Consider the following 24,623-nt stretch of genomic DNA (forward strand, 5'->3'; position numbering starts at 1 on the left):
AATAAGTACAGACAAAGCCTCTTTTTACTGACAAAAATTCAGCTGCTTAACTCCATACTAATTTAAACATACACCCACCTGCTACGATTCCACACACTCTCTGCTGATCTATTGCCCCCTAAACACGCACACCTTTTGTATGTAACACAGCAATATGTGCAGTGTTTTGAATGCCCTCTAGCAGTAGTTCTAATTATAATAATTCCTGGTACAGGAAAATGCTTGTTGAACTAGACTATTCAGAATCCTTTACAAGAAGGAGCGTGTGTCTGGAGAATGAAATCATACTAGCTTGTCAGCAGCCCAACTGAAGGTATGTCTTTCCATTAAATCCAAAAGTTTCACATTTCTGAAAAGATAGAGGACTTGCAGGGGTCAGATATACACATTAATGCCACTGAAAGAAAAGCCCAGCAACAAAATGTCCCATACAGGCAGAGTTACAGATATGGAAGGAAGCAAAGGTTTTAAATCCTATTTGGAGAGCACTGGGTTGTTGCTAACAGTATGGCTGAAGATAAACAAGAAAATGCTCCTTTCCATAACAGAACAAGATTATGGGCTGCTAAAAAAAATTTAGTAGCACACAATAAATTGAAAGAGAAAAATGATTACATCTGCCAGATACTGGAAAGACACTATCAGCCCAGCCCATAGATTGCTCTAGAGCGGAGGTGGGCAAACTATAGCCCGTGGGACCCTCCTGCCCAGCCCCTCCCCTATCGTTCTCCTGCCCCCACAGCCTCGGAGCGCCGCGAGGCCGGCGCAATACTCTGGGCTGCTGGTCAGCGCAGTTGCAGAGCCGCAGCCTGACCCGGTGCTTTGGACGGCGCGGCTTTAACGCCGCCAGCCACCGGTGCTCCAGGCAGCGTGGTAAGGGGGCAGGGAGCAGGGGGGGGTTGGATAGAGGGCAGAAGAGTTCGGGGAGTGGTCAGGGGCTAGGGGTGTGGGTAGGGGTCGGGTCGGTCAGAGGGCGGGGAACAGGGGTGTTGGATGGGGGCAGGGGTCCCAGGGGGCAGTCAGGAAGGAGGGGGTTGGATGGGGCAGCCAGGGGCAGGGGTTCCGGGGGGGCGTCAGGAATGAGGGGGGGGTTGGATGGGGCGGCAGGGGGCAGTCAGGGGTGGGAGGTCCGGGGGTGGTCGGGGGACAGGGAGCAGGGGGTGGTGGATGGGGTAGGAGTCCCGGGGGGGCCGTCAGGGGACAGGGGATTGGATGGGGCAGGAGTCCTTGGGGAGCCGTAAGGGGGTGAGAAGTGTGTGTAAGGGGGTTAATATATATCTTTGGAGCATTATACATTCAACTAAAGAGTAAGTCAGTTCTAAACTTGATCTTCTGGACCCTATTGTATCATGGAACCATTTCCCCTTTTGATTCCCCGACCAGGCTTATTTCAATATGTGAAATACTTATTGCACTTAGGGAAATTTAACTTGAGTAAGGACCAAGTAAATACTTTAGTCCTGAAATATTGTGTTCAGTTTGGGGCACCACATTATTATCTTGAGGTCCCTTCCAGCTCTCAATTTCTATAATTATCAGAGAGATCCAGACAAATTGCAGGGAATTCAGATCAGGCGAACAGAAATGATCAAGATGCTGGAAGAACTGACTCATGCAGAAAAATTAAAAGGATTTTATCTGTATTGGGTGGCTAAGAGATGACTTTGGGGGATATCCATTATTCTATTTTAGGTATTTTTCAAGTGCCCATCACAGAAGTATCTAAGGATTGATTATAGCATTCTACAACTATTGGTAATATACACCAATAATAAAGAATAGGCCTCATGGGTTAGAGCTGCAGCAGCACACAAACAATATGAAGAGAGATTACCTTTGATGATTAGCCCCTAATACCCCAAAGGTGCTTCAAAGCTACAGGGATGCAGAACAATGGCAATAGATTTTCCCCATGCTGGCCTTAGGGTGACCAGATGTCCTGATTTTATAGGGACAGTCCTGATTTTTGGGTCTTTTTCTTATATAAGCTCCTATTACCCCCCACCTCCTGTCCCAATTTTTCACATTTGCTGTCTGGTCACCCTAGCTGGCCTCCTAATGTTGTCTGGAGTAAGGTTAATCTTTTAAAACTATGGGAAACACTACATGAATTAAGCTGGCAAATGATACTGAACTGGGAGGATTTCTAAATACTAACTAGGATGGAGAAATAATACAAGGGAGTGGCAAACATGGGCAAAAAATAACAAGGAGATTGAACTTATAATAATACAGCTAAGAGATCTAGGTAAAAATAATTCATTTCTGACTGATAGAAATGCAAGACAATAATTCAGAAAGAGACTTACGGGTGACAGCCAGCAGCTAATTGTTTATGGGTTTGCAATGTGACATAGCTTTCTTTGACAGGGTAACAAGCCTTGTGGATAGGAGAGAAGCGGTAGACGTGGTATATCTTGACTTTAGGAAGGCTTTTGATACTGTCTCACATGACTTTCTCATAAACAAACTAGGGAAATGCAACCTAGATGGAGCTACTATAAAGGTGGGTGCATAACTGGCTGGAAAACCATTCCCAGAGAGTAGTTATCAGTGGTTTACATTCAAGCAGGAAGGGCATATCAAGTGGAGTCCCACAAGGATCACTTCTGGGTCTGGTTCTGTTCAGTATCTTCATCAATGATTTGATAAAGGCATAGACAGTACACTTATACAGTTTGTGGATGATACTGAGCTGGGAGGGGTTGCAAGTGCTTTGGAGGATAGGATTAAAATTCAAAATTATCTGGACAAACTAGAGAAATGGCCTGAAGTAAATAGGATGAAATTCAATAAGGACAAATGCAAAAGTATTCCACTTATGAAGGAACAATCAGTTGCATACATACCAAATGGGAAATGACTGCCTAGGAAGGAGTACTGCAGAAAGGAATCTGGGGGTCATAGTGGATCACAAACTAAATAGGAATCAACAGTGTAACACTGTTGCAAAAAAAAGAAATAAAGGCAAACAGCATTCTGGGATGTATTAGCAGGAATACTGCAAGCAAGACACAAGAAAAACTGGTTACCTATCTCTCATAACTGTTGTTTTTTGAGATTTTTTCGAACATGTCCATTCCTGCTTAGGTGTGCGAGTGCCCTGAGCACAGCTATCAGAGATTTTCACCCTAGTGGTATCAGTCAGCTCGGCTCTGGCATCTCTGGTGTCATGTGCTCATAGTGTTGGTATAAGGGGCCCTGCCAAGACTCTACTCCTCAGTTCCTTCTTACCAACCACTTTGAGAGTGGGGCTGGTGGGTGGGTTTTGGAACAGACATGTGCAACACATCTTGAAGAACAACAGTTATGAGAGGTAGGTAACCATTTTTTCTTCTTCTTTGAGTGCTTGCACATGTCCATTCCAACTTAGGTGACTCGCAAGCAGTACTAGCAGAGGTGGGCTGGGTTCAAGGACAAGCCGCCTGTAGAACCACTTGGCCAAAGTGGGCGTCGTCTCTGGCCTTTTGTGTGATAGCATAGTGTGAAGTGAACATGTGCATTGATGACCAGGTTGCTGCTCTACATACGTCCTGGATTGGAACTTGAGCTAAGAAGGGGGTTTGGGCCCTTGTATAGTGGGCAGTCACTCTTGGCGGAGGGGGAATGCCCGTGAGGTCGTAGCATGCTTGTATGCAAGAAGTGATCCAGGACGAAATCCTCTGGGCGGAGATGGGAAGCCCTTTCATTCTGTCCACTATTGCTACAAAGAGCTGTGGTGACCTATGGAACAGTCTGGTTGTTTCAGTATAAAAAGCCAGAGTCTGCCTGATGTCCATGGAATGTAGGAGCATCTCCTCCCTAGTTTCATGAGGCTTAGGGTAAAAGAGTGGCCAAAAGATTGGTTGTTTGTAGTGGAATTGGGACACAACCTTCGGAAGGAATTTAGGGTGTGGCCGCAGCTGTACCTCATCCTTAAAGAAAACTGTATAGGGTGGCTCTGCCATAAGGGCTCAGAGTTTTGAGACCCTTCTGGCTAAAGTAATTGCCACTAGAAAGGCTGTTTTCCATGCAAGATGTAGGAACGAGAACATTGCCATGAGTTCAAACGGTGATCCTGACAGTTTTGAGAGGACGAGGTTCAAATCCTGTGGGGGGAGCAGTTCCCCCACTTGACGGAAATGCCCTCTCAGGACCTTTGAGGAAGCAAACTACCATTTCATGTGAGAACACTGATCTATTCTCAATCTTCGGGTGGAATACTGAAATGGCCGCCAGGTGGACCTTAATGGAGGAAAGGGCTAAGCCCTGTTTCTTCAAAGACAGGAGGTAGTCCAAAATGAGTTGAATCGAAGAATGCATCGGTGGAACCCCATGACCAGATGGAAAAAATTTTCCACTTTGCACAGTAAGTGGACCCTGTGGAAGCCTTCCTTCTGCCCAGGAGAATTTTCTGGACCTGCTCCGAACAAGCTTGCTCATCAGGATTCAGCCACAAAGATACCATGCTGTCAGATGAAGAGAGCTGAGGTTCAGATGGAGCAACCGACTGTTGTCCTGCGAGATCAGGGCTGGGTACAGAGGCAGCTCAATTGGGGTCTCGTGAGAGAAATGAACAAGTGAGGTGTACCAATATTGCCTGAGCCATGCTGGAGCTATCAGCATGACCCGAGCTCAGTCCTGCTCAATCTTTTGTCAGCACCTTGTGCACCAGTGAAATGGGCAAAAAGGCATAGAGCAGGTGATGCGATCAGTTCAGCAGAAACATGCCTGTCATCGAGCCTGGACTGTGGCCCCTCAGAGAGCAAATCTGCTGGCACTTTCTGTTGGAACATGTGGCAAAGAGATCTAGGTGGGGAAAGCCCACATGCGGAAGATGCTCAGTGCAACATCTCTACATAGGACCACTCATTGTGAGTGCAGAAGGATCTGCTGAGGCGGTCTGCAAACTGATTCAGCACCCCCAGTAGAAATGGAGTCTCAATTGTAATAGAACATGTGATGCAGAACTCCCATAGGCAAACTGCTTCCCAACACAGAGGGGAAGAATGGGCTCCTCCCTGTCTGTGGATATAATACATGGCTGACCTATTGTCCGTGAGGACTGATACTGTCGTGTTCGCAATATGACGCAGAAACTCTTGGCATATGAGACTGACTGCTCTGAGCTCTCCGACACTGATGTGGAGAGCTAGCTCCACTGTGGACCAATGCCCTTGAATCTTGAGCACCCCGAAAAGGGCTCTCTTACCCAGCACTGAAGTGTCGGAGACCAGGTGCACAGATGGTTGAGATTTTGTGAAGGGAATCCCTTCACAGTCCACCTTACAGTCTAGCCACCATGATAGGGAGCTGAGGATGTGTGAGGGCAGCATAACCACCCTGTGTAGGGGGTACCTGGAGGGAGGGTGGCTAGCAGGCCTTGGAGAGGTCTGAGTCTCAGCCTCGCGTGATGCACCACATACATGCATGATGTGGCCAAGAAGACTCAAGCAGGTCAGTCGTGATGGGATGGGCCTACATGTAGTGGACTAGCTCTGAGATTGCTCAGAAGGGATCCTCTGGGAAGAGGGCCTTTGCCATCATCCAAACAACCTTCCAGTAGTTGGGCCTTCTTACCACATGCAGAATTCGACACTAGTCCCCACTCAGATAATAGAGTTCATCGGGGCAGTCCTTGACTCCCAGCTGGCAATGTCCAACTTCACTTGCTCTTGAAATTTGCCCTGGATTAGGCAGTTGTCGTCGAGGTACAAGAATACATGGACTCCTTCTCTTCTTAGAATGGCTGTTACCACCCACATACATTTGGTGAAGACTCTCAGGGTCACCGAAAGGCCAAATAGCAGCGCTACAAATTGGTAATGGCCCTGGTTCACCATGAATCTCAAATATTTTCTGTAGCCATGGAAAATTGATATATGAAAATGTGTCCTTTAAGTCGAGGGCAGCATACCAATCCCCTGGATCCAGAGACAGGATAATGGAACCCAAGGAGACCATGCGGAACCTCAGCTTTTTGAGAAATCGGTTGAGGTGGCACAGGTCTAGGATGGGCCTGAGACCCCCCTTGGCCTTGGGTATCAGAAAATAACAGAAGTAGAACCCTCTTAGAGATGGTGGAACCTCTTCCACAGCCCCCAGACTGAGAAGGGATAAGCTTCTGCTATAGCAGGAAGTTCAATGAGAAGGGTTCCTGAAGAGGGATGGAGAAAGGGGGTGGGAGGGTGGGGTGGAGGTGACCTCCACTGTGTTTAAGACCCAGTGGTTGGAAGTGACCCTTTTCCAGGCCTCGAGGAAGTGGAAAAGATGGTTGGAAAAAATCGGGGTAACTGGATCGTGAGAGAGTGGGATTCATATGCTGGCCTCGAAAAACCCATCAAAATGAGTGCTTTGAGGTACCCAGATGACAAGGGGCCAGTTGAGAGGGCTGCACTGAGAAGCAGGAAGGTGGATATGGCCTGCACCCACAGTCTCTATTCCTTCGTCTCCTCTGGTTGTATCTCTGGTGAGGATAGAAGTAGCCAAACTGATAAGGCCTATATGATCTCCTGGGTTGAGACTGGGATTGCAAACCCAGGGACTTCAGAGTTGCTTTGGTATCCTTAACATCGTGGAGCCTAGCATCGGTTTGTTTAAAAAAAAAAAAAAAAAAAAGGGCCCCTTGATTGGCAGGTCTTGCACTGCTTGCTGGACTTCTTGTGGAAACCCTGATCATAGAATCATAGAATATCAGGGTTGGAAGGGACCCCTGAAGGTCATCTAGTCCAACCCCCTGCTCGAAGCAGGACCAATTCCCAGTTAAATCATCCCAGCCAGGGCTTTGTCAAGCCTGACCTTAAAAACCTCTAAGGAAGGAGATTCTACCACCTCCCTAGGTAACGCATTCCAGTGTTTCACCACCCTCTTAGTGAAAAAGTTTTTCCTAATATCCAATCTAAACCTCCCCCACTGCAACTTGAGACCATTATTCCTCGTTCTGTCATCTGCTACCATTGAGAACAGTCTAGAGCCATCCTCTTTGGAACCCCCTTTCAGGTAGTTGAAAGCAGCTATCAAATCCCCCTTCATTCTTCTCTTCTGCAGGCTAAACAATCCCAGCTCCCTCAGCCTCTCCTTATAAGTCATGTGTTCTAGACCCCTAATCATGTTTGTTGCCCTTCGCTGGACTCTCTCCAATTTATCCACATCCTTCTTGTAGTGTGGGGCCCAAAACTAGACACAGTACTCCAGATGAGGCCTCACCAATGTCGAATAGACATGCCGCCATGAGCTCCTGCGCATAGTGACTGATGTGGGCTGCCTGTAAGGTGGCTCTGGGAATGGTCTTGCCTTCTTCCATCAGGCCTGAGAACTCCTGCTGGTTCTCCTGTGGAAGTTTGTCCTTCAACTTGCGCATAGCGGCCCAACAGGCATTGCTGGGTCGCTATGACTATAACATGTGGGAAGGGATGACTAAGTTTGAGTCCTCCTGTAGCACAGGCCTTCCTTCACAGAAGGTCCATCTTTTTAGGCTCCTTTGGCTTTGGAGTTGATTCCGTGTTGCCTTGACGGTCCTTCTTGTTAGCAGCTGCTATGATGAAAGACCCAGGCATGGGGTGGGAAAATAGAAACTCCCATTCCTAGGCTGGCACAAAGTATTTTCTCTCAGTTCTCTTGACCGTGGGAGGGATGGATGCTAGGTTTTGCCAGGGGTCTTTATTGGGCCTATAATGGAGTTGTGCAAGGGGAGAGCGACCCTTGCTGGGGCTGCGGCCATCAGAATGTCCAGGAAGCCAACAGACGGTTCCCTAACAACCTCTGCCTGGAGAACCAAATTAGATGCCACCTGCTTAAGTAAGTCCTGGTAGACTCTCAGGTGATCCTGGGGAGGAGAAGACCCTTTAAGCATTAATTTCGTCCTCCAGTGAGGACGAGGAGGAGGGATATACTGTACTAGTGTCCAAGGGAATCTCCTCCTGGCCAGTGTGCACTTGCTGGCCAGTACCAGTACAGGCATCTGCCTCAGTACTGGGACGTGTTGGGGATTCAGTGCTGGGACCGGTACTGGGACTGGGTCCAGCGTTGACCCTGGAGCTCGGCTCAGGAGTATATCGGTGCATCCCCAGCATTGCTTTCATCTCTGACCACGCTGAATAGGAGCACCTCGAACTGGTACTTTGACCTGGGGGAAACCCCCAGGGGTTCCAAAAGGGCCATTGGAATGATGCTGGGACTCATGGACCAGGCGCCTTGAGGCATCATGGCTGCTGGGACTCCCGACGTCAGATGGGTGTGGGGAGTGGCGACGGTGCTGGTGCCTTGAGATGTCGGACCCCAAATCTGATCCTGAAGACGAGGGAGAGCTGGATGACTGAGGTGACTATGGTGGTAACGATCCACCCAGCGCCAGGGACCGGTGCCACGGGGACATCTCTGGTGAGGTAATAAACAGAGTCTTTCCCCTAGAGGCCAGTCTTGAGGTTGGCCTGAAAGTAGTGGGTTTGGTGCCGCTAGGCGGCGCAGGTGGTGCCGCTTCAGGCGCCTTAGCAGGGCTCGGTACTGGCAGAGTCATCAAGTCTTTAGCAGAAGCATACACCTCCTGGGTTGATGGTACTGCAAAGTCATCCATCTAGTGCCAGGCGAGGGGTAGCACCTCACCTCTGGGCATTTGTGGCTCTGGTGGTAATGCCGGAGGCTGCCGTGGTGCCAGCGAGGGAGAGCGGCTCTGCATGGGTCTCTCTCTATCCCTATCCTCCCGTTTGTCCGTTCTTGGTGCCAGGGAACTTGTCTTCTCCTGATATCCTATGTGCCTCTTCTTTGGCACCGGTGAGGAAGAGCGGTGCTGTGAGCTCTTAGAGGCGGGTGGTGGGCTCTGGACAGATGTGGACGTATTCGGTGCCAAGTCAGATCTCAACTCCAAGGCAGGCCTCAGTGCTGCCTCCATGAGGAGGACTTTTAGTCTTGCTGTCCGATCCTTTGGCATCCACAGTTTAAAATCACGGCAGATCTCGCATCGATCTTTCCTGTGCCCCTCACCCAAACACTTAAGACAACTCAAGTGCAGGTCACTGGTTGGCATAGGCTTTGCACAGGAAGAGCACTGCTTAAACCACAGTAACTGAGGCATGCCACAGTACCGGGGAGAGACGGACTCACTCTCCAGACACAGAGAGAAGTCCTAGCTACTACTCTAAACTATCTACACTTAACACACTATACTAACTAATAAAACTATTTACAGAATTCTCAATTAGGAAACCACTAACACACTTTGCCAAGGCAAAGGTGGGGAAGCTCCAACAGCTGCCATGGGTGATAAGAAGGAACTGAGGAGTAGAGGCTCGGTGGGGCCCCTTATACAAGCACTATGAGCGTGCAACACTTCCAGTGGCTTGAGGGTGTCTTCATTACCCAGCCCTTCAGCTGCACTTCCTTTCCTCTGGCTCCCTTTTCCTTTCCCCGGCCTGACTGGAGTGAGCTCTTTTACAGTATCAGAGGGGCCTTAATTAGAGTCAGGTGTTCACATTAGCTTAATGGCCTCACCTGACCCTTTGCAGGCTAATTGGAGTCATGTGTCCATCCTAGCCTGGAGCAGCCCCCGCTCTGGTCAGTCAGGGAACAGAAAACTGCTTATCCAGTGGCCAGTATATCTGCCTTCTACTATTCTGCTGTACCCAAATGGCCTGGGTCTATCACAATACATACATGTGTGTGTATATATATATATATATATATATATATATATATATATATACACACACACACACACACACACACACACACACACACACACACACAATTTTGGGCTGTATTTGTAAAGGCATGAGTGTATCTTTTAAAGAGACATCCATTCTCAATTTAAAGACTTAAAGTGATGGAGAATCAGCCACACCTCTAGGTCAACTGTTCATTGCCACATATTTCTAGTCTGAATTTGTCAAGCTTCATTTTCCGGCCACTGGATCGTCTTACCCCTTTGTCGGCTAGTTATTAAATAAGACCAGACTGCACATCTAGCCATAGTGGACTTTTCCAGCTAGAATTTGTCCCACTTTTTTTGTTGTGATTTAATTCATTTTTCATATGTATTATGAAATCATAGATTAAACTATAACTTAGTCTACAGTAAACTATAAACAGTCTGTCTTATTTCACTGGGGCTCCGTTCCCATTATGGTATAAACGGTGTTCCAGCTCAGCTAGAATCACCTCTACACAGTCACCTTTCTGTCTGTAGCAACCCTGGCTTTCTACCCAATATGTGAGGCAAAGATTTTTCTGATTGGAAACTGCAAAGGTTAATGATTATGTCTGATTTATTGAAAGGAATTGCATTTGACAGAATGGACTCTGCACGCTGAGAGGGACTTGTGCAGAGGCACCTGGAGGCTTTTCTTTGAAAAAAAATCTATACATGATAGTAATTCAGAAATCACTTTCTAATGAAGATAATAAGACATACTGGGACACAATTAAATGTCAGTGCAAAGTGGAGTCCTTAACTAATCACAAACATTATCTATTGCAATTATAAAAGACAGAAATTACAATTAAAGGTATTGATTAAGAATCCAGGGAGAAAATGTTCTTGTCGTCATCTTTCAATGTGAGGGGTGAGAGTAGGGTGTCCCATTTCAGTTACAAATACACTGGTGGGGTGGTTCATATGCAAGTGTGCCACAGGAAGGGAAGTCTAAGACAAAGAATTACAATCCTTTTTAAAGAGATCAGTGCTTCATTTCATGTACCATTTAGGGATTATACAAATTGGGACCAGCAAAAGCATCCTGGATAGCCATATTAAGAACTGTAATCCTTTCTAGCTGAATGTTCTTATATAGGCAAATCTTCCTTTACCTTCAGTGGAAGTTTGCAGATATAAAAGAGCTGTACAAGCACAACAGGGACAAACAGTATTTGAATCCATCCATATATGTCTCCCATCAACATACTATCTGATCATCTAATTGTTGGAAGAAGCACTGGCATTAGGGGAGAGTAAAAAGCCACGGATTTATTCCTTTAAAACGAAACAGCAGTGACATTATTTTTAAGAACTGAATCTTAAGTGAAGGGAAAGCAACATACTGCTTCACCTAGATGAGAAAGGGAAACCCAAGACATGAAAGGCTATTTCAGGTTGGACTACTTTTTCATGTTACAATCTTACTGTAAAAAGAGCTTGTGGTTGAAGTTAAAATGATCAAGGAGAAAGGGAGGGATGTTATTGTCCATACAGCATGGTGGCTTGGCTGAGGGTCAGTCTGTAAAGGGAGAGGTATGTCTGAGGGGGCTGCTTCTCTGGTACAATGTGTGAAAACAGGCAGCAAGGACTGCTCTCATTTCTCTCCTATTCCAGTAACAGCCTAAAAGAAGAAGAAAAAAGAAGAATGCATGTGAAAGTCCCCAAATACTAGAAGTTAAACAAGTTTAAGAAAGCAAAGTAACTTTCCGAGAAGGTCCAAGAACAGAATGGCTCTAGCTTTCTTAACCTCATGTTTCTACTTAGAGAAAGATGACTGAAATAGGAAGCCAAACCACAAATTGAGGCCGATGCCTAGAAGCATTATTCCTTGCACCTGACATACAAAAGGCCAAATCTGCACCACTTATTCCTCTCTCTGGCATCTCAGCCAAGATGTAAATGAAGGCAGAAACTGACCATTAGAATACAGCATAAATCTTCCATGGCAAAAGTTATATTCTAGGTTGGTGTGGAGAAAACTATGCTTACTGCAGACAGTTGTCTTTCTGTGCTTCGGTTGTACTCTGATTACAAACTTCCTATCCTCTGAAGCTGCACTAATTCTTGTTCTGATGTAGCTGAAATCCCAGGATTTTGGTTGAGTTTTTGATTCCAATTATTTTGTCTGGAAAAAAGACAAAATAGCAGATGAAACTAATGTTGGAGGCGAGTGTTAAAGAGCCATAAAAAAAAAAAAAAGTTAAGCACCTTGGCAACAGAACTGAATTAGATGGAAATGTAACATTCTGTATCAATTTTAGAAGAACTCCTGATGGTGTTTAATTTCAATGCATAGCCCACTGAAGGATAGTCATTCATCCCCGTTACACATTACCAATACTAGAGCTGCGCAAATAATTCACAATAAATAACCTATTCAGGAAATGTAGCTCCCTCTCCATTTGCAAGGAAACTAGATTCTTTATTAGTTTGTTTGTTATTTGCAATTGTTCAGCTTTTATGAAAAAAGGCTTTTCAGTGTATGACAACTTTTTGCATTGAAATTTGTGATTCATCATTTGCTTAGAACTGTGGCATTGGTCTGCAGGTCACATGGTGTTATTTCTGTTCCCTGACTGGATAATCTAAGGCTATTGCTACACTACAAATTACTTCAGTATAATTTACGTCACTCAGGGGTTTAAACAACCCACATTCCTGAGCAACATAAGTTATACCGACCAAAGTGCCAGTGTGGACAGCACTCTGTCGGCAGGAGAGCTTCTCCTGCCTCTCATGGAGGCAGGAGCTATTAAGACGACAGGAGAGCTCTTTCCCATCAGTTTAGAGCACCTTCACCAGAAGCCTCAGAGGCACAACTGCATTAGTGCAGCTGCACCGCTGTAGTGTAGACATAGCCTAAGTTTTAGAAAGCAGAGGAGTGCATGAAAAAATTGCTGAGACTTTGATTCTCTCTGGGAGAGTATAGATTGGGAGATGAGCACCTCATCGGTCAGTGGAGAGAGAGTGTGCACGTGAGCGAGCAGGAGATTAAACAGATTTAGGGAATATTGGGACCATTTAAATACTTTGTTTAAATAAAATCTGAGTCCCTTCCTGTTAAGGGAAAGATATAAAACAGAATTATTGGTTGTCTCAGTTTTGCTAATTCTTGTGATTTTATTGAGAGTTTTATAGATTGAGGCCAGAAGGGACCAATATGATCATGTAGTCTGACTTCGTGTAGAACACAGGCCAGAGAATTTCCCTGAATTACAGTAACTCCTTGCTTAACATTGTAGTTATGTTCCTGAAAAATACTACTTTAAGCTAAACTATGTTAAGCGTATCCAATTTCCCCATAAGAATTAATATAAATGGGGGGAGGGGGGTTAGGTTCCAGGGAAATTGTTTTTGCTAGACAAAAGACTATATTTTTATATACCTGCATGTGTGTCTCTGTGTGTGCATATATATATCTATTGTGTCAGAGCTCCGACCTTGTCCCTGTGGGTCCCACGCTTCCAGGTGGTTCATGCTAGCCTCAGAGGCTCACTGCGAACCTCCACATAGCTCTTCTCTCTCTAGGGCCAGGGCTACAGTCTACTGAGCCCTTTTCATCATAAGCCAGCAAGCAGGTTGGTGAGAGAACTCCCACAGTCTCTGTTGTCCCTATGGGCTTGTTCCAGAACAGTTTAGCCTCCTGTCCTGAGAGGGACCTGTCTTCCCCTCCCCAGAGGTGTTTCTGTAGTGGCGGGTTGGGGGGAACCCGGGCCCATCCTCTACTCTGGGTTCCAGCCCAGGGACCCTCATGGCAGCAGCTGTTGGCAGCCGACCTTTCACTGCCAGAGTTGCTACATTTCCCTGGGCCACTTCCCCACAGCTCTCCCGCTTCTTTCTTAATGCCTTCTTCACCCTTACCTTAGGGCTCCCTTTCCAGAGGCCTGAGGGTGTCTTCACTACCCACTCCTTCAGACACACTTCCTCTTCTCTGGCTCTCTTCAGCCTGACTGGAGTGAGCCCTTTTATACTATCAGAGGGGCCTTAATTAGAGTCAGGTGTTCACATTAGCTTAACAGCCTCACTTGACTCTTTGCAGGTTAATTGGAGTCATGTCCACCTTAGCCTGGAGCAGCCCCTGCTCTGGTCAGTCAGGGAACAGAAAACTGCTTATCCAGTGGTCATCAGTATATCTGCCTTCTACTACTCTGCTGTACCCAACTGGCCTGGGTCTATCACATAATATATACACACAGAGAAACTTTTCTTGTATGTGTGTGTGTGTGTGTATGTATATATACACACACACAGAGACACACACACAGGTATATAAAAAATATAGTCTTTTGTCTGGCAAAAAAAATTTCCCTGGAACCTAACTGCCCCTATTTATATGAATTCTTATGGGGAAATTGGATTCGCTTAACATCGTTTAGCTTAAAGTAGTAGTATATATATATACACACAGACACACACATATACACAGTATAAGTTTTAAACAAACAATTTAATACTGTACACAGCAATGATAATTGTGAAGCTTGGTTGAGGTGGTGAAGTCAGAGTGTGGAAGAGGGTGGGATATTTCCCAGGGAATGCCTTACTGCTAAATGATGAACTAGCCCTCGGCTGAACCCCTAAGGTTTAACACATTGTTGTTAATGTAGCCTCACTCTACAAGGCACCAGGAATGGAGGGAGAGGAGACGGCATGGCAGAGAGAGACAGAGACACACACCCTTTGTGTGGGAGAAAGAGACGTGTGTTGCCCCTTTAAGTACGTTGACCCCCACTCCCCCCACTGCCTTTTAAAGTAGATCAGCAAGTTGAGACAGCAGCTGCTGCCAGCAAGCTCCCTCAGTCCTGAGCCCTGTAGTGTCCCCCACGACACTGTGGAGATGGGTACAGAAGGGGGAGGGGGGGACACCCTGACATTAGCACCACAGCAAGCAGGAGGCTCCCAGGAGCAGCTCCAAGGCAGAGGGCAGGAGCAGCACATGGCAGTGGGGGGAGGGACATCTGAACTGCCCTGCAATTGATAGCTTTCTGGGCGGCTGCTGCACAGGGAACTTAGGGGAGCCATAGGCGCCAACTTCCCCTCTGCCCGGTGGGTGCTCGACCCCCCCTGACCTGGCCTCTTCCCACCCCTGCCCCATCCCCATTCCACCCCTTCCCCTAAGTTCCTGCTCCTGCCCCACCTCTTCTCCGCCTCCTCCCCTGAGTGCACCTCGTCCCTGCTCCTCCCCAGCTGCTCTTTCTGCAAGCAGTGGACAAAGCAGGCGGTTGCCAAACAATGTTATAAGGGAGCATTGCACAACTTTAAATGAGCATGTTCTCTAATTGATCAGCAATGTAACAACAAAACAACATTAACTGGATGACTTTAAGTGAGGAGTTACTGTAATTCCTGTTTGAACAAAAGCAGATCTTTTAGAAAAACATTCAAGCTTGATTTAAAAATTTCCAGTGATGGAGAATTCCCCACAGGCCCTTGGTAAATAGTTTTAATGGTTAATTGTCCTCCCTTGAAAAAGTGCTTCTTATTTCCAGTCTGAATTTGACTTCCACTGAGTGGAATTTGTTATACCTTTGTCAGTTAGATTGAAGAGCTCATTATCAAATGTTTGTTCCCATGTAGGTACTTATAAACTGTGATCAAGTAACCCTTAACCTTTTCTTTAAACTGAATAGATTGACTTCCTTGATATACCATTATAAGGCATTTTTCCAATCCTGTAATCATTCTCATGGCTCTTCTCTAAATTCTCTCCAGTTTATCAATATCCTTCTCACTCTCTCTTGCACTCAATGACTGTTCCATTGTGGATAAATACTTAAATAGTCATTGGGCCAGAGAGAGAGACTGACTCTGTAGTCCAGTGGCTAAGCCGCTACCGGGTTAGAAGGCAAACATCTATCTTCCCCCCATTTGTGAATTGCTCTGGGGCTTAAGTAAGAGATAGACATCCAGATTTCTAGAGTAAGGCTACAGCACACATGCTGAGATGCAGAAAAACAGATGCCTAGGGAACCTTTACCTTGAAAAATTGGGCACTATATGAATTTAGACCCCTACTGGGTTAAGCAGAAGTCTGGTGGATCGTAGTGGAGCCAAAACTGGGATTTAGGTGTCTAAATTCAAAATTTTATGGTCTAAATCTGGGATTTAGGCAGTTAAATATCTTTGTGAATCTGGGCCTAAGTTTCAAACCTTTACGGTTATGTAGAAAAGCTTGAAAATGTGAACCCTAACAGCTTAAAAGCTAGAAGACAAATCAAAGAACCAAAATTTATTTTTTTTAATCTCATGATTTGTTAGGTGCTGACTCAATATTTTTGAACAGCTGAAGTTGGCAATATTTCTATTTAAAAGGCTTCACACCCAATTTTCTCTTGTCACATTCACAACAAGCAATGGTATGTACCTGTAAGTGCCTGGTCCTAGCAGAAAACACCAAGGTCAGATCCTTGTCTGTCTTTTATTTAACTATCTCAGTGCCAGAGTTCTGCAGACACTGTGTATTCTATCTCATCTCATGTACAATAGTAAAACATATAACTTGGCATATTTAAAACTGTACTGGAGAATATACTGTAGTTAGCAATCTTTCATGACTCCCCAAGGATAGACTAGATAATTTAATATGGCTTTTCTAGTGCAAATAGCTTTACAGCTACACACACAGGCCCTCACCCTGCCTCAAGCTCCACTAGTGCAGACCTCTAGGACCATGAAGGATCTCATGGACTTCAAATAATCCCAATACTATATTTTTTTCTAAATTCTCTAAAACATTTGTAAAATACAGATTCTTTCAGCAACATGTAGCATATACAGGTCAACAGAATGTATGATGGTGGATGGGACATGAAGGGTTTATTGGCAGTTTTTGGAAGATTGAAGGTATGAACTGTGTAACTTTATCTCATTTTATTAATGTGTTGAACAAAAGCTAACAGAACACTGTGTACTATGGAAATGCCTCTTATCATAGGGTTGGGGGGGGCAGGAATCACAAATTAATTTAAATGCAGGGCTCAGAAACTGCCAGTATGGGCTCTCATGCCATATCTACACTTTGTGATCCCACCATCAGTTTGTCCCACCTCATCAATTCTACTTGCAGACCATGTGCTGATGGTTAGCTGGTGGTTTTCCACCCTCAGCTCCCTACTCAGTCATGGGGATGTGTGAACATCTCCCAGTGCTGTTGTGCTTCCCAGGCCCGGGAGGGGAGAATATATTAATTGTGATGAGTTCTCCCTGTGGGAATCTGTAATGTATATGGACTCTGCCAAATGTGGAGGTGGTGAAGGGGGCTCTCCATGAATTTTCTGTTTGATGCTGTATGTGAGGACATTGTATTAATTGTGGTAAGTATCTAGATTCTATGGGAATCTATATCAATTATGCATGAGGGTTGTGGTATGGGGATTCTGTGTTAATTGTATGAGGCAACATTAAAGAAGTATGTTTTGTAGGAGGAAACATTAAATGGTTTGAGTTCTGGGGAGTACCAGAATTAGCTGATTTTGGGTGACAGAATCAATTGGTTTGTATTTTCAGTGATGGGTAGAGTATTGGTGGTGTCTGGGGCTTCATTGAGTACTACTGCCATATATGTTTTCCCATCTCACTTCTCCATAAATTCAATAATGGTGACTGTCTTTTCAGAAAAGGAGCCATAGAGAATTTTAAGTTTCATTAATATTATTTTTTAGATCTCTCTGCCTGTAAAGCCACATGCCACAGTCAAAATGAATCCATGTGTACAGGGACCAGAAGTCACAGAGACCTCTAATAGTTAGCTAAAATAGCTTTTCAATAAATTAAGTATCCCAACTTTGAACTTTGCTAATGTAACTTTTTTTGGGAAAATTCCATACTTGGTGGAAAAGAAAAAACATTTTGCAGGCTCATATATATATAAGATATTTTAATCTTCTCTGCAGATATATATTACATCTCTCTCTTAAAATGTTATGGAATTTAATAGCAAATGATCACCTTTCTGAAGGACTTTTACATTATCCTATAGGTTTCTATAGCAAGTATATAATTTTCTGTTAAATTCCATAGGATGGTTCAAAGACTATTGTGACACTGGCAGACCAGGTGCCAGCTCAAGCCAAGGCCCCTAGGCTTCATGAATACTAACAAATGCATAGCTGGAAACCAGTCTGACTGACCCGTGTGCTAGCATTGCTAAAATAGATTTAAGTTTGTAAGAATGTGTTTAGATTTGATGAAATGCTTGTAGGATACTGCTTGTATTGATCTCACTTATAACATCTGTATCCCATGGTGTCATAAAGGGAAGGGTAACCACCTTTCTGTATACAGTGCTATAAAATCCCTCCTGGCCAGAGACAAAGTCCTTTTACCTGTAAAGGGTTAAGAAGCTCACATAACCTGGCTGGCACCTGACCCAAAATGACCAATGAGGGGACAAGATACTTTCAAATCTGGAGGGGGGGAAAAGGCTTTGATCTGTCTGCATGATACCTTTGCCGGGAACAGATCAAGGATGCAAGCCCTCCAATTCCTGTAAAGTTAGTAAGTAATCTAGCTAGAAAATGTGTTAGGTTTTCTTTGTTTTGGCTTGTAAAATTCGCTGTGCTGGAGGAAATGTGTATTCCTGTTTTTGTGTCTTTTCGTAATTTAAGGTTTTGCCTAGAGGGATTCTCTCTGTTTTGAATCTGACTGCCTGTAAGATTATCTTCCATTCTGATTTTACAGAGTTGTTCTCTTATCTTTTCTTGTTCTTCTGATAAAGTTCTGTTTTATAAGAATCTGATTGGGTTTTTTGAGTCTTAAAAATCCAAGACTGGCCTGTGTTCATCTTGTTTATTCTCAAGCCTCCCCAGGAAAGGGGGTGTAAGGGCTTGGGGGGATATTTTGGGGAAATAGCAACTCCAAGTGGTCCTTTCCCTGATTGTGGTTAAATCACTTGGTGGTGGCAGCGTTTACCTAATTCTAGGGCAAAGACTTTGTGCCTTGGGGAAGTTTTAACCTAACCTGGTAGAAATACGCTTAGGGGGTCTTTCATGCGGGTCCCCACATCTGGTACAGATGTGGGGAAGGAACCTTGACACATGGTATAAAGTTATATTGACTGTTTGCATTGTAAACCTCTGTAACTGTGTAACTCATCAAACAGGAAAGAAGCATTAATTAATGCAAAGTGATGGTCCTGCACAGAATAAGGCCCACTGAAACCAAATGAGTCATTGTGAAACATCAAAGGACAAAGACTTGGTTGATTACACCCACCTCCAATCCCCCATGAAGAGGAGATGGGTGCAAACACTTGTCCCATCACTTTGAACTCTGGAAGAAGGGAATAAAAATCCCAGACCTGAAGGAACTGTATCACTATACTGCTTGGAATTTGGAGAGGGCAATATTTCCAAGCATAAGCAAGGGATCCCAAAGCTGCTTAGCGCTAAAGGACATAGAAAGCTTGTATATCTCAGTAGCTTCTATCACCTTTTGGAACCTAAGACTGTAACTCATTTGTGTGTTTGTTTACCTGGCTTAACTTTGTAAATAACTCTCATTTCTTCTTCTTAGTTAATAAATCTTTAGTTATAGGATTGGCTACAAGCATAGTCTTTGGTGTGAGGTCTAAGGTGCGATTGACTTGGGGTAAGTGGCTAGTCCTTTGGGACTGGGAGTAACCTGAATATTGTTATGATTTTTGGTGTAAAGGACCATCTATCACAAAGGCAAGTTTGCCTGGATGGCAAGACAGATGGGAGTACCCAAGGGGACTGTCTGGGACTCCACGATTAGGAAACCATAGTGTTTGAGGAGTTCACACTTGTTACTTGGTTGGTGAAAACTTAATATAGAACTCTCAACCAATTTGGGGTTCCCTGCTTCTTGACAGTCTGCCCTTGAGGTTGGCACTCGTGCTTGTGAGCTACTCCAGATAGTTGACAACCCTACAGAGAAAGCTGATTGTTTCCTATTAAATTCTACTAGACTTTTTCATAAGAGATATTAGAAGCATGCCCAAAGTTGATGGATTTGTGACAAGAGAGGAAGAGAAATGGTCAAAGGTGCATGATAAATTATGGAACCTTGTGACAAATTGTTGAACCACCTAAAAAAATGTATCACTTGGGTGTCACCATGTCTGTTTTGAAATGACACTTTTTAGGTATAGAAGACAAAATACCCCAAAGAAATTAAAATATTCTGACTAAAAATCCTTTTCTCTCTCAATTGCTCAGATATCTGTAACAACTTACTAGAATGATTCCTTACCTCTTCTGCTTTCTGCACAGCAGGAAGATTAGAACCACAAGAATTACAAAGCCAAGAATTCCAAAAATACAGGAAAAGAGAACTGCTTGGTTGTTATCTGCAAAAGGGGAAAGAGAAAACCAGTGGAACTGTGACATTTTCCCTTCATGCGAATCCCTGGCCACCAACACCACCCACTCACTAAACTCAACCACCAAAAGTAGACCATAATATTACAACCCTTGGAAAACTAAGCTATTGTGTGCCACAGGCAGAGAATAGAGGGATTGATGTAAACAAATGCCCAAGGCCCCTGCACGGGCAGGGAATTGCTTAAGTGAGATATACCTATATGATCTTGGCAAGCAACTTGTATTTGAACGTGGTCATGAGTGAGATTTCTAGATGTTTGTTAATCTGGTAAAACCCACTGAACTGTCAATCCAATTAACATTAGTGGTTAATGTTTAACTACTATGAACCTACAGAGTTATATATAAACTCACAACCCCCAGAGCTTCAACATACCTTTCAGTTTATCAACAAGAAAAAGAAAGGTGACCACTTCCCAAATAGCATTCTTGCCCTGCACACTGCCCTTACCTTACCTGTGAATTTTTTTTCAGGAGATCAAAACTTTTCAAAGCTAAAATTGATAAATATTTGTAATAGTCTCAAAAGAACCAACAGATATATTGTGGGTTTTGCTGTTCAGTAAAGTTGAAATTGGCTCAAAAGTATATGACAACGAAGTTATTAAAGATTTTGTGCAAAAAAACATGAAAAGTGAGACTTGAAAATACACATCCATTTTCCTAAGCTTTTGATGGGAGATGGAAAAAAGTGACTGTTCTGCTACTTGTATATGTTGAAGTATATGATGTTTGCATTGCCATTTATACACATTTAGATGTACAAACATAATAAAAGTAAAAAAATTTTTTATTCTGAAATTTGATAATGAAGTTAAAGTCCAAAGAAATCAGATGTGAAAATTTTTGAGTTGCGCTTTATTACTTGTTTCTAATCCCAGTAAATATTAACAGCAGTATTACTACAGGGCCTGGGTTGGTCATACCTTTACCAATGTGTAGGGTTTTGGGGGATATGTGAGGAGCCTTTTCCCCTTTGCACAATTTGCAAAAAGGACAGGCAGAAATGCAGTCCCTACACTTGCGGCAGCGATACTCAATTAGATCTACCCGCAGGCCGATATTAGAATTTTATGACCAAAGAGGCAGGCCATCTGCGCAGAACGTTGACAAAATAAAAAAACACAACAAACCTTCAGCTGCCAATAAATAAAGACCTTGATAGAAACACTGATACTTATGTTGCAATCTTTTAACAAAGTTTATAAAACAACATTATTACCTATGCTTCTGGCAATCTCTAACTAGAGAGGTGACATCGATGATCTCTGGCAAGCTTTGTGAAGAGTGGTTTGCAAATGGTTTGGGCAAGGCACAACCACTGGTGAAGATGCTCATCTGTCAGGTGATTGCTGTGTTGTTTTTTTTTATACTGTTCATGGTAGAAAACCCAGATTCACAGAGGTATGTTAATCCGAACATTGTTTCATAGATTCATAGATATTTGTTAAAAGATAGATGGCTAGATTCTGGCTATTCTGAAACTGGCCAGCATATTGAATCCATAAATCACAAAGTCCCACTTCTCAGAATTTTGCCTTTAATATATCTGAACTCTGAAGCCTTACAATTTCTAACTGAAAAGCACCTTCATCAACTGAATCAAGAATGTTCTTTGCTTCAGAAGCAAGATCCATCACCAGAGACGACACACTCATCATGAACAAATAAAAGCAAATCCTTTGGAATTTTAAAATTCTCAAATCATTTTAAATTTTCTATCAGGTTGTTTAGGAATTCTTGCATTGTTTCCATCAAAGTTTCATCTGTAGCAACAAAACGCAATGTGGGAAAGTGCACAATCTTTCCTATTAAGTCTGTCTGAAAGACACTTTTTCAAACAGATTCCCAACTCTACTTGCACGGCCTTGGAGCTGCAAGTTGAGGGAATTCAAGTGACCAGTACTATCGTACAGAAAAGCTACCTGTGATATAAAGGAGACATCATTCACAAATTACAGGAACTTGCAGTCCTTGTTGGTCTTATGGTTTGAAAGAATTTCTATTATTTCTTTACGAAGCGCACAAAACCTTTCTAACACATGCCCCCTACTTAACCAGTGAACATCAATGTGTTGCAACAGATCACTGGATACAGCTGAAAACTCTTGTAAAAGAGCTTTAAAAAGACAATGCTGTAAGCTAAAAATTGAGTTTATGTAGTTCACTAATCTCATCACAATACCCATTTTTTTTTCAAGTCCCCAGACTACTTAGCACACAGGACAGTCTGGTGAATGATGCATGGACTTAATGAAGATTGTATCACTGCCAAACATGAAGCAAAGCCATTCACTTCCACTGTCATGGAGGGACCTTCATCTCTAACAAACAATTTAAATTTCTGTACAAATAAACCTTTTCCCCCCAAAAAAAGTCTTTTACCTTTTTTTACCTTTTCAAAAATTATCTCTCCTGTGGTGTAAGTTTCTAATAGTATTAAGCACAAAATTTCTTCCTTGAAAATTTTACCATCATAAAATCTAACACACAACAATAGCCAGGCAGTGTCATTTAAATTGCTTGATTTGTCCACCGCAAGAGACATGTATTTGGTGTTTTCAAATCAGAAAGCAGTGCTGACAAATAATCCTAGTAAATTACCTCCAATTTTTACACTGCCATGGAATCAGACAAGGGAATTTGCAACAACGTCATCTTTATTTTTATCTCCGGCAAAAAGCTCCTCCAGCATTTCCAATGTGCATTTCTTCACAAACATGGCATCCAGGAAAGGCTTTGAACATCATCAGATTTTTTTTGGCCCAATCCTCCGATTTGTCTAGGTCACTCTGGACCCTATCCCTACTCCCCAGTGTATCTACCTCTCACCCCAGCTTAGCCCTGGTCTACACTACGAGTTTAGGTCGAATTTAGCGTCGTTAGATCGATTTAACCCTGCACCCATCCACACAACAAAGCCATTTTTGTTGACTTAAAGGGCTCTTAAAATCAATTTCTGTACTCCTTCCCAATGAGGGGATTAGCGCTGAAATTGACATTGCCGGGTCGAATTTGGGGTAGTGTGGACGCAATTTGATGGTATTGGCCTCCGGGAGCTATCCCAGAGTGCTCCATTGTGACTGCTCTGGACAGCACTTTCAACTCAGATGCACTAGCCAGGTACACAGGAAAAGCACTGGGAACTTTTTAATTTCATTTCCTGTTTGGCCAGCATGGTGACCTCATCAGCAGAGGTGACTATGCAGAGCTCATCAGCACAGGTGATCATCGCAGTCCCTGAATCCCAAAAGAGCTCCAGCATGGACTGAATGGGAGGTACTGGATCTGATCGCTGTATGGGGAGACGAATCCGTGCTATCAGAACTCCATTCCAAAAGACGAAATGCCAATATATTGAAAAAAGCTCCAAAGGCATGATGGACAGAGCCTATAACAGGACCTGCAGCAGTGCTGCATGAAAATTAAGGAGCTCAGGCAAGCCTACCAAAAAACCAAAGAGGCAAATGGCCGCTCCGGGTCAAAGCCCCAGACATGCCGCTTCTATGATGAGCTGCATACAATTCTAGGGGGTGCCCCTACCACTAATCCACCCGTCTGTGGACACCTGCAAGGGGGGAGTCTCATGCAACAGGGATGAGGATTTTGGGGACGACGAAGATGATGAGGAGGAGGAGGAGGAGGATAGCACACAACAGGCAAGTGGAGAAACCGTTCTCCCTGACAGCCAGGAACTGTTTATGACCCTGAAGCCAATACCCTTCCAACCCTCCCAAGGCGGGCTCCCGGACCATGAAGCTGGAGAAGTCACCTCTGGTGAGTGTACCTTTGTATATATAATACATGGTTTAAAAGCAAGCGTGTTTAATGATTAATTTGCCCTGAAGACTTGGGATGCATTCACGGCCAGTACAGCTACTGGAAAAGTCTGTTAACATGTCTGGAAAATCCTCCAAGGACATTATTAAGGGGACATTCAGAGGTAGCCATTCCTGCTGGGCTGTTTGCCTGTGGCTGAAAAGAAATCATCCCCGCTTTTAGCCACGTGGTGTTGGGGGGGCCCGTTCACGCTGAGCTGTTTGCGTTTGGCTCCCAGGGATCTTCCCCAATACTAGTCACGTGGTGGGAGGAGGGGTGAAGCGATCATCCCAGAGAATTGGGGGGGGGAGGGAGTTAGTTGGGTTTGTGCTGCACGTCAACCCAAAAACTGTAGCCCCTCCTTTTAAATGGCCAACCCAACAGGTGCTTGGTATGGGAAAGGAGGGCGCTGCTGTTTGAAACCATTCCCATATGTTATGAAGGTTGAAGAAGCCGAAAGACTGTGGCTTACCACGGCTGCCTGCAAGCCGAATTCTGTTGCCCGGCCCTGCGTGTGTGATCTCACACACCAAACTGGCAGGCCCTCAATATAAGAGGCAAAATGCGACTTTGTAGCGAAAGCACATGTGCTATGTAATGTTAACAGCTTGGTTCACCGTGAAAGAGTCTACCCATTGTTCTCTAAAATGTGTCTTTTTAAATACTACTCTCCCTTTTTTTCCTCCCATAGCAGCAAATGTTTCAACACTCCCCCATCATCTCCGTCCCAGAGGCTAGCACAGATAAAAAGGTGAAATAAACCACACTCGCGATGAAATGTTCTCTGAGCTCAT

At 44.2% G+C, this 24,623-nt stretch overlaps 1 protein-coding gene across 20 annotated transcripts in view; it reads right to left on the minus strand.

The window, feature by feature from the left end:
• The window catches only part of KREMEN1 (kringle containing transmembrane protein 1), a 150,653-nt gene that overhangs the window by 64,091 nt on the left and 61,939 nt on the right, over positions 1-24,623 (minus strand). Inside the window, exons 15-17 of one of the 20 annotated variants that reach the window (XM_073312975.1) lie at positions 19,880-19,976; positions 11,657-11,792; positions 11,200-11,288 (exon numbers count right to left, since the gene is read on the minus strand). The exons of 16 other annotated variants lie outside the window; for them this stretch is intronic. In XM_073312975.1, the coding sequence (XP_073169076.1) occupies positions 11,696-11,792; positions 19,880-19,976 (194 nt within the window). In that variant the 3' untranslated portion in view covers positions 11,200-11,288; positions 11,657-11,695. Of the gene's footprint in view, positions 1-10,220; positions 11,289-11,656; positions 11,793-19,879; positions 19,977-21,248; positions 21,383-24,623 lie in introns of those variants that run through there. 3 more of the 20 variants (XM_073312979.2, XM_073312980.1, XM_073312982.2) reach the window with 3 other exon arrangements.

Source organism: Lepidochelys kempii, chromosome 15 (assembly GCF_965140285.1).
Source record: "Lepidochelys kempii isolate rLepKem1 chromosome 15, rLepKem1.hap1, whole genome shotgun sequence".
NCBI classification, from domain to species: Eukaryota; Metazoa; Chordata; order Testudines; family Cheloniidae; genus Lepidochelys; species Lepidochelys kempii.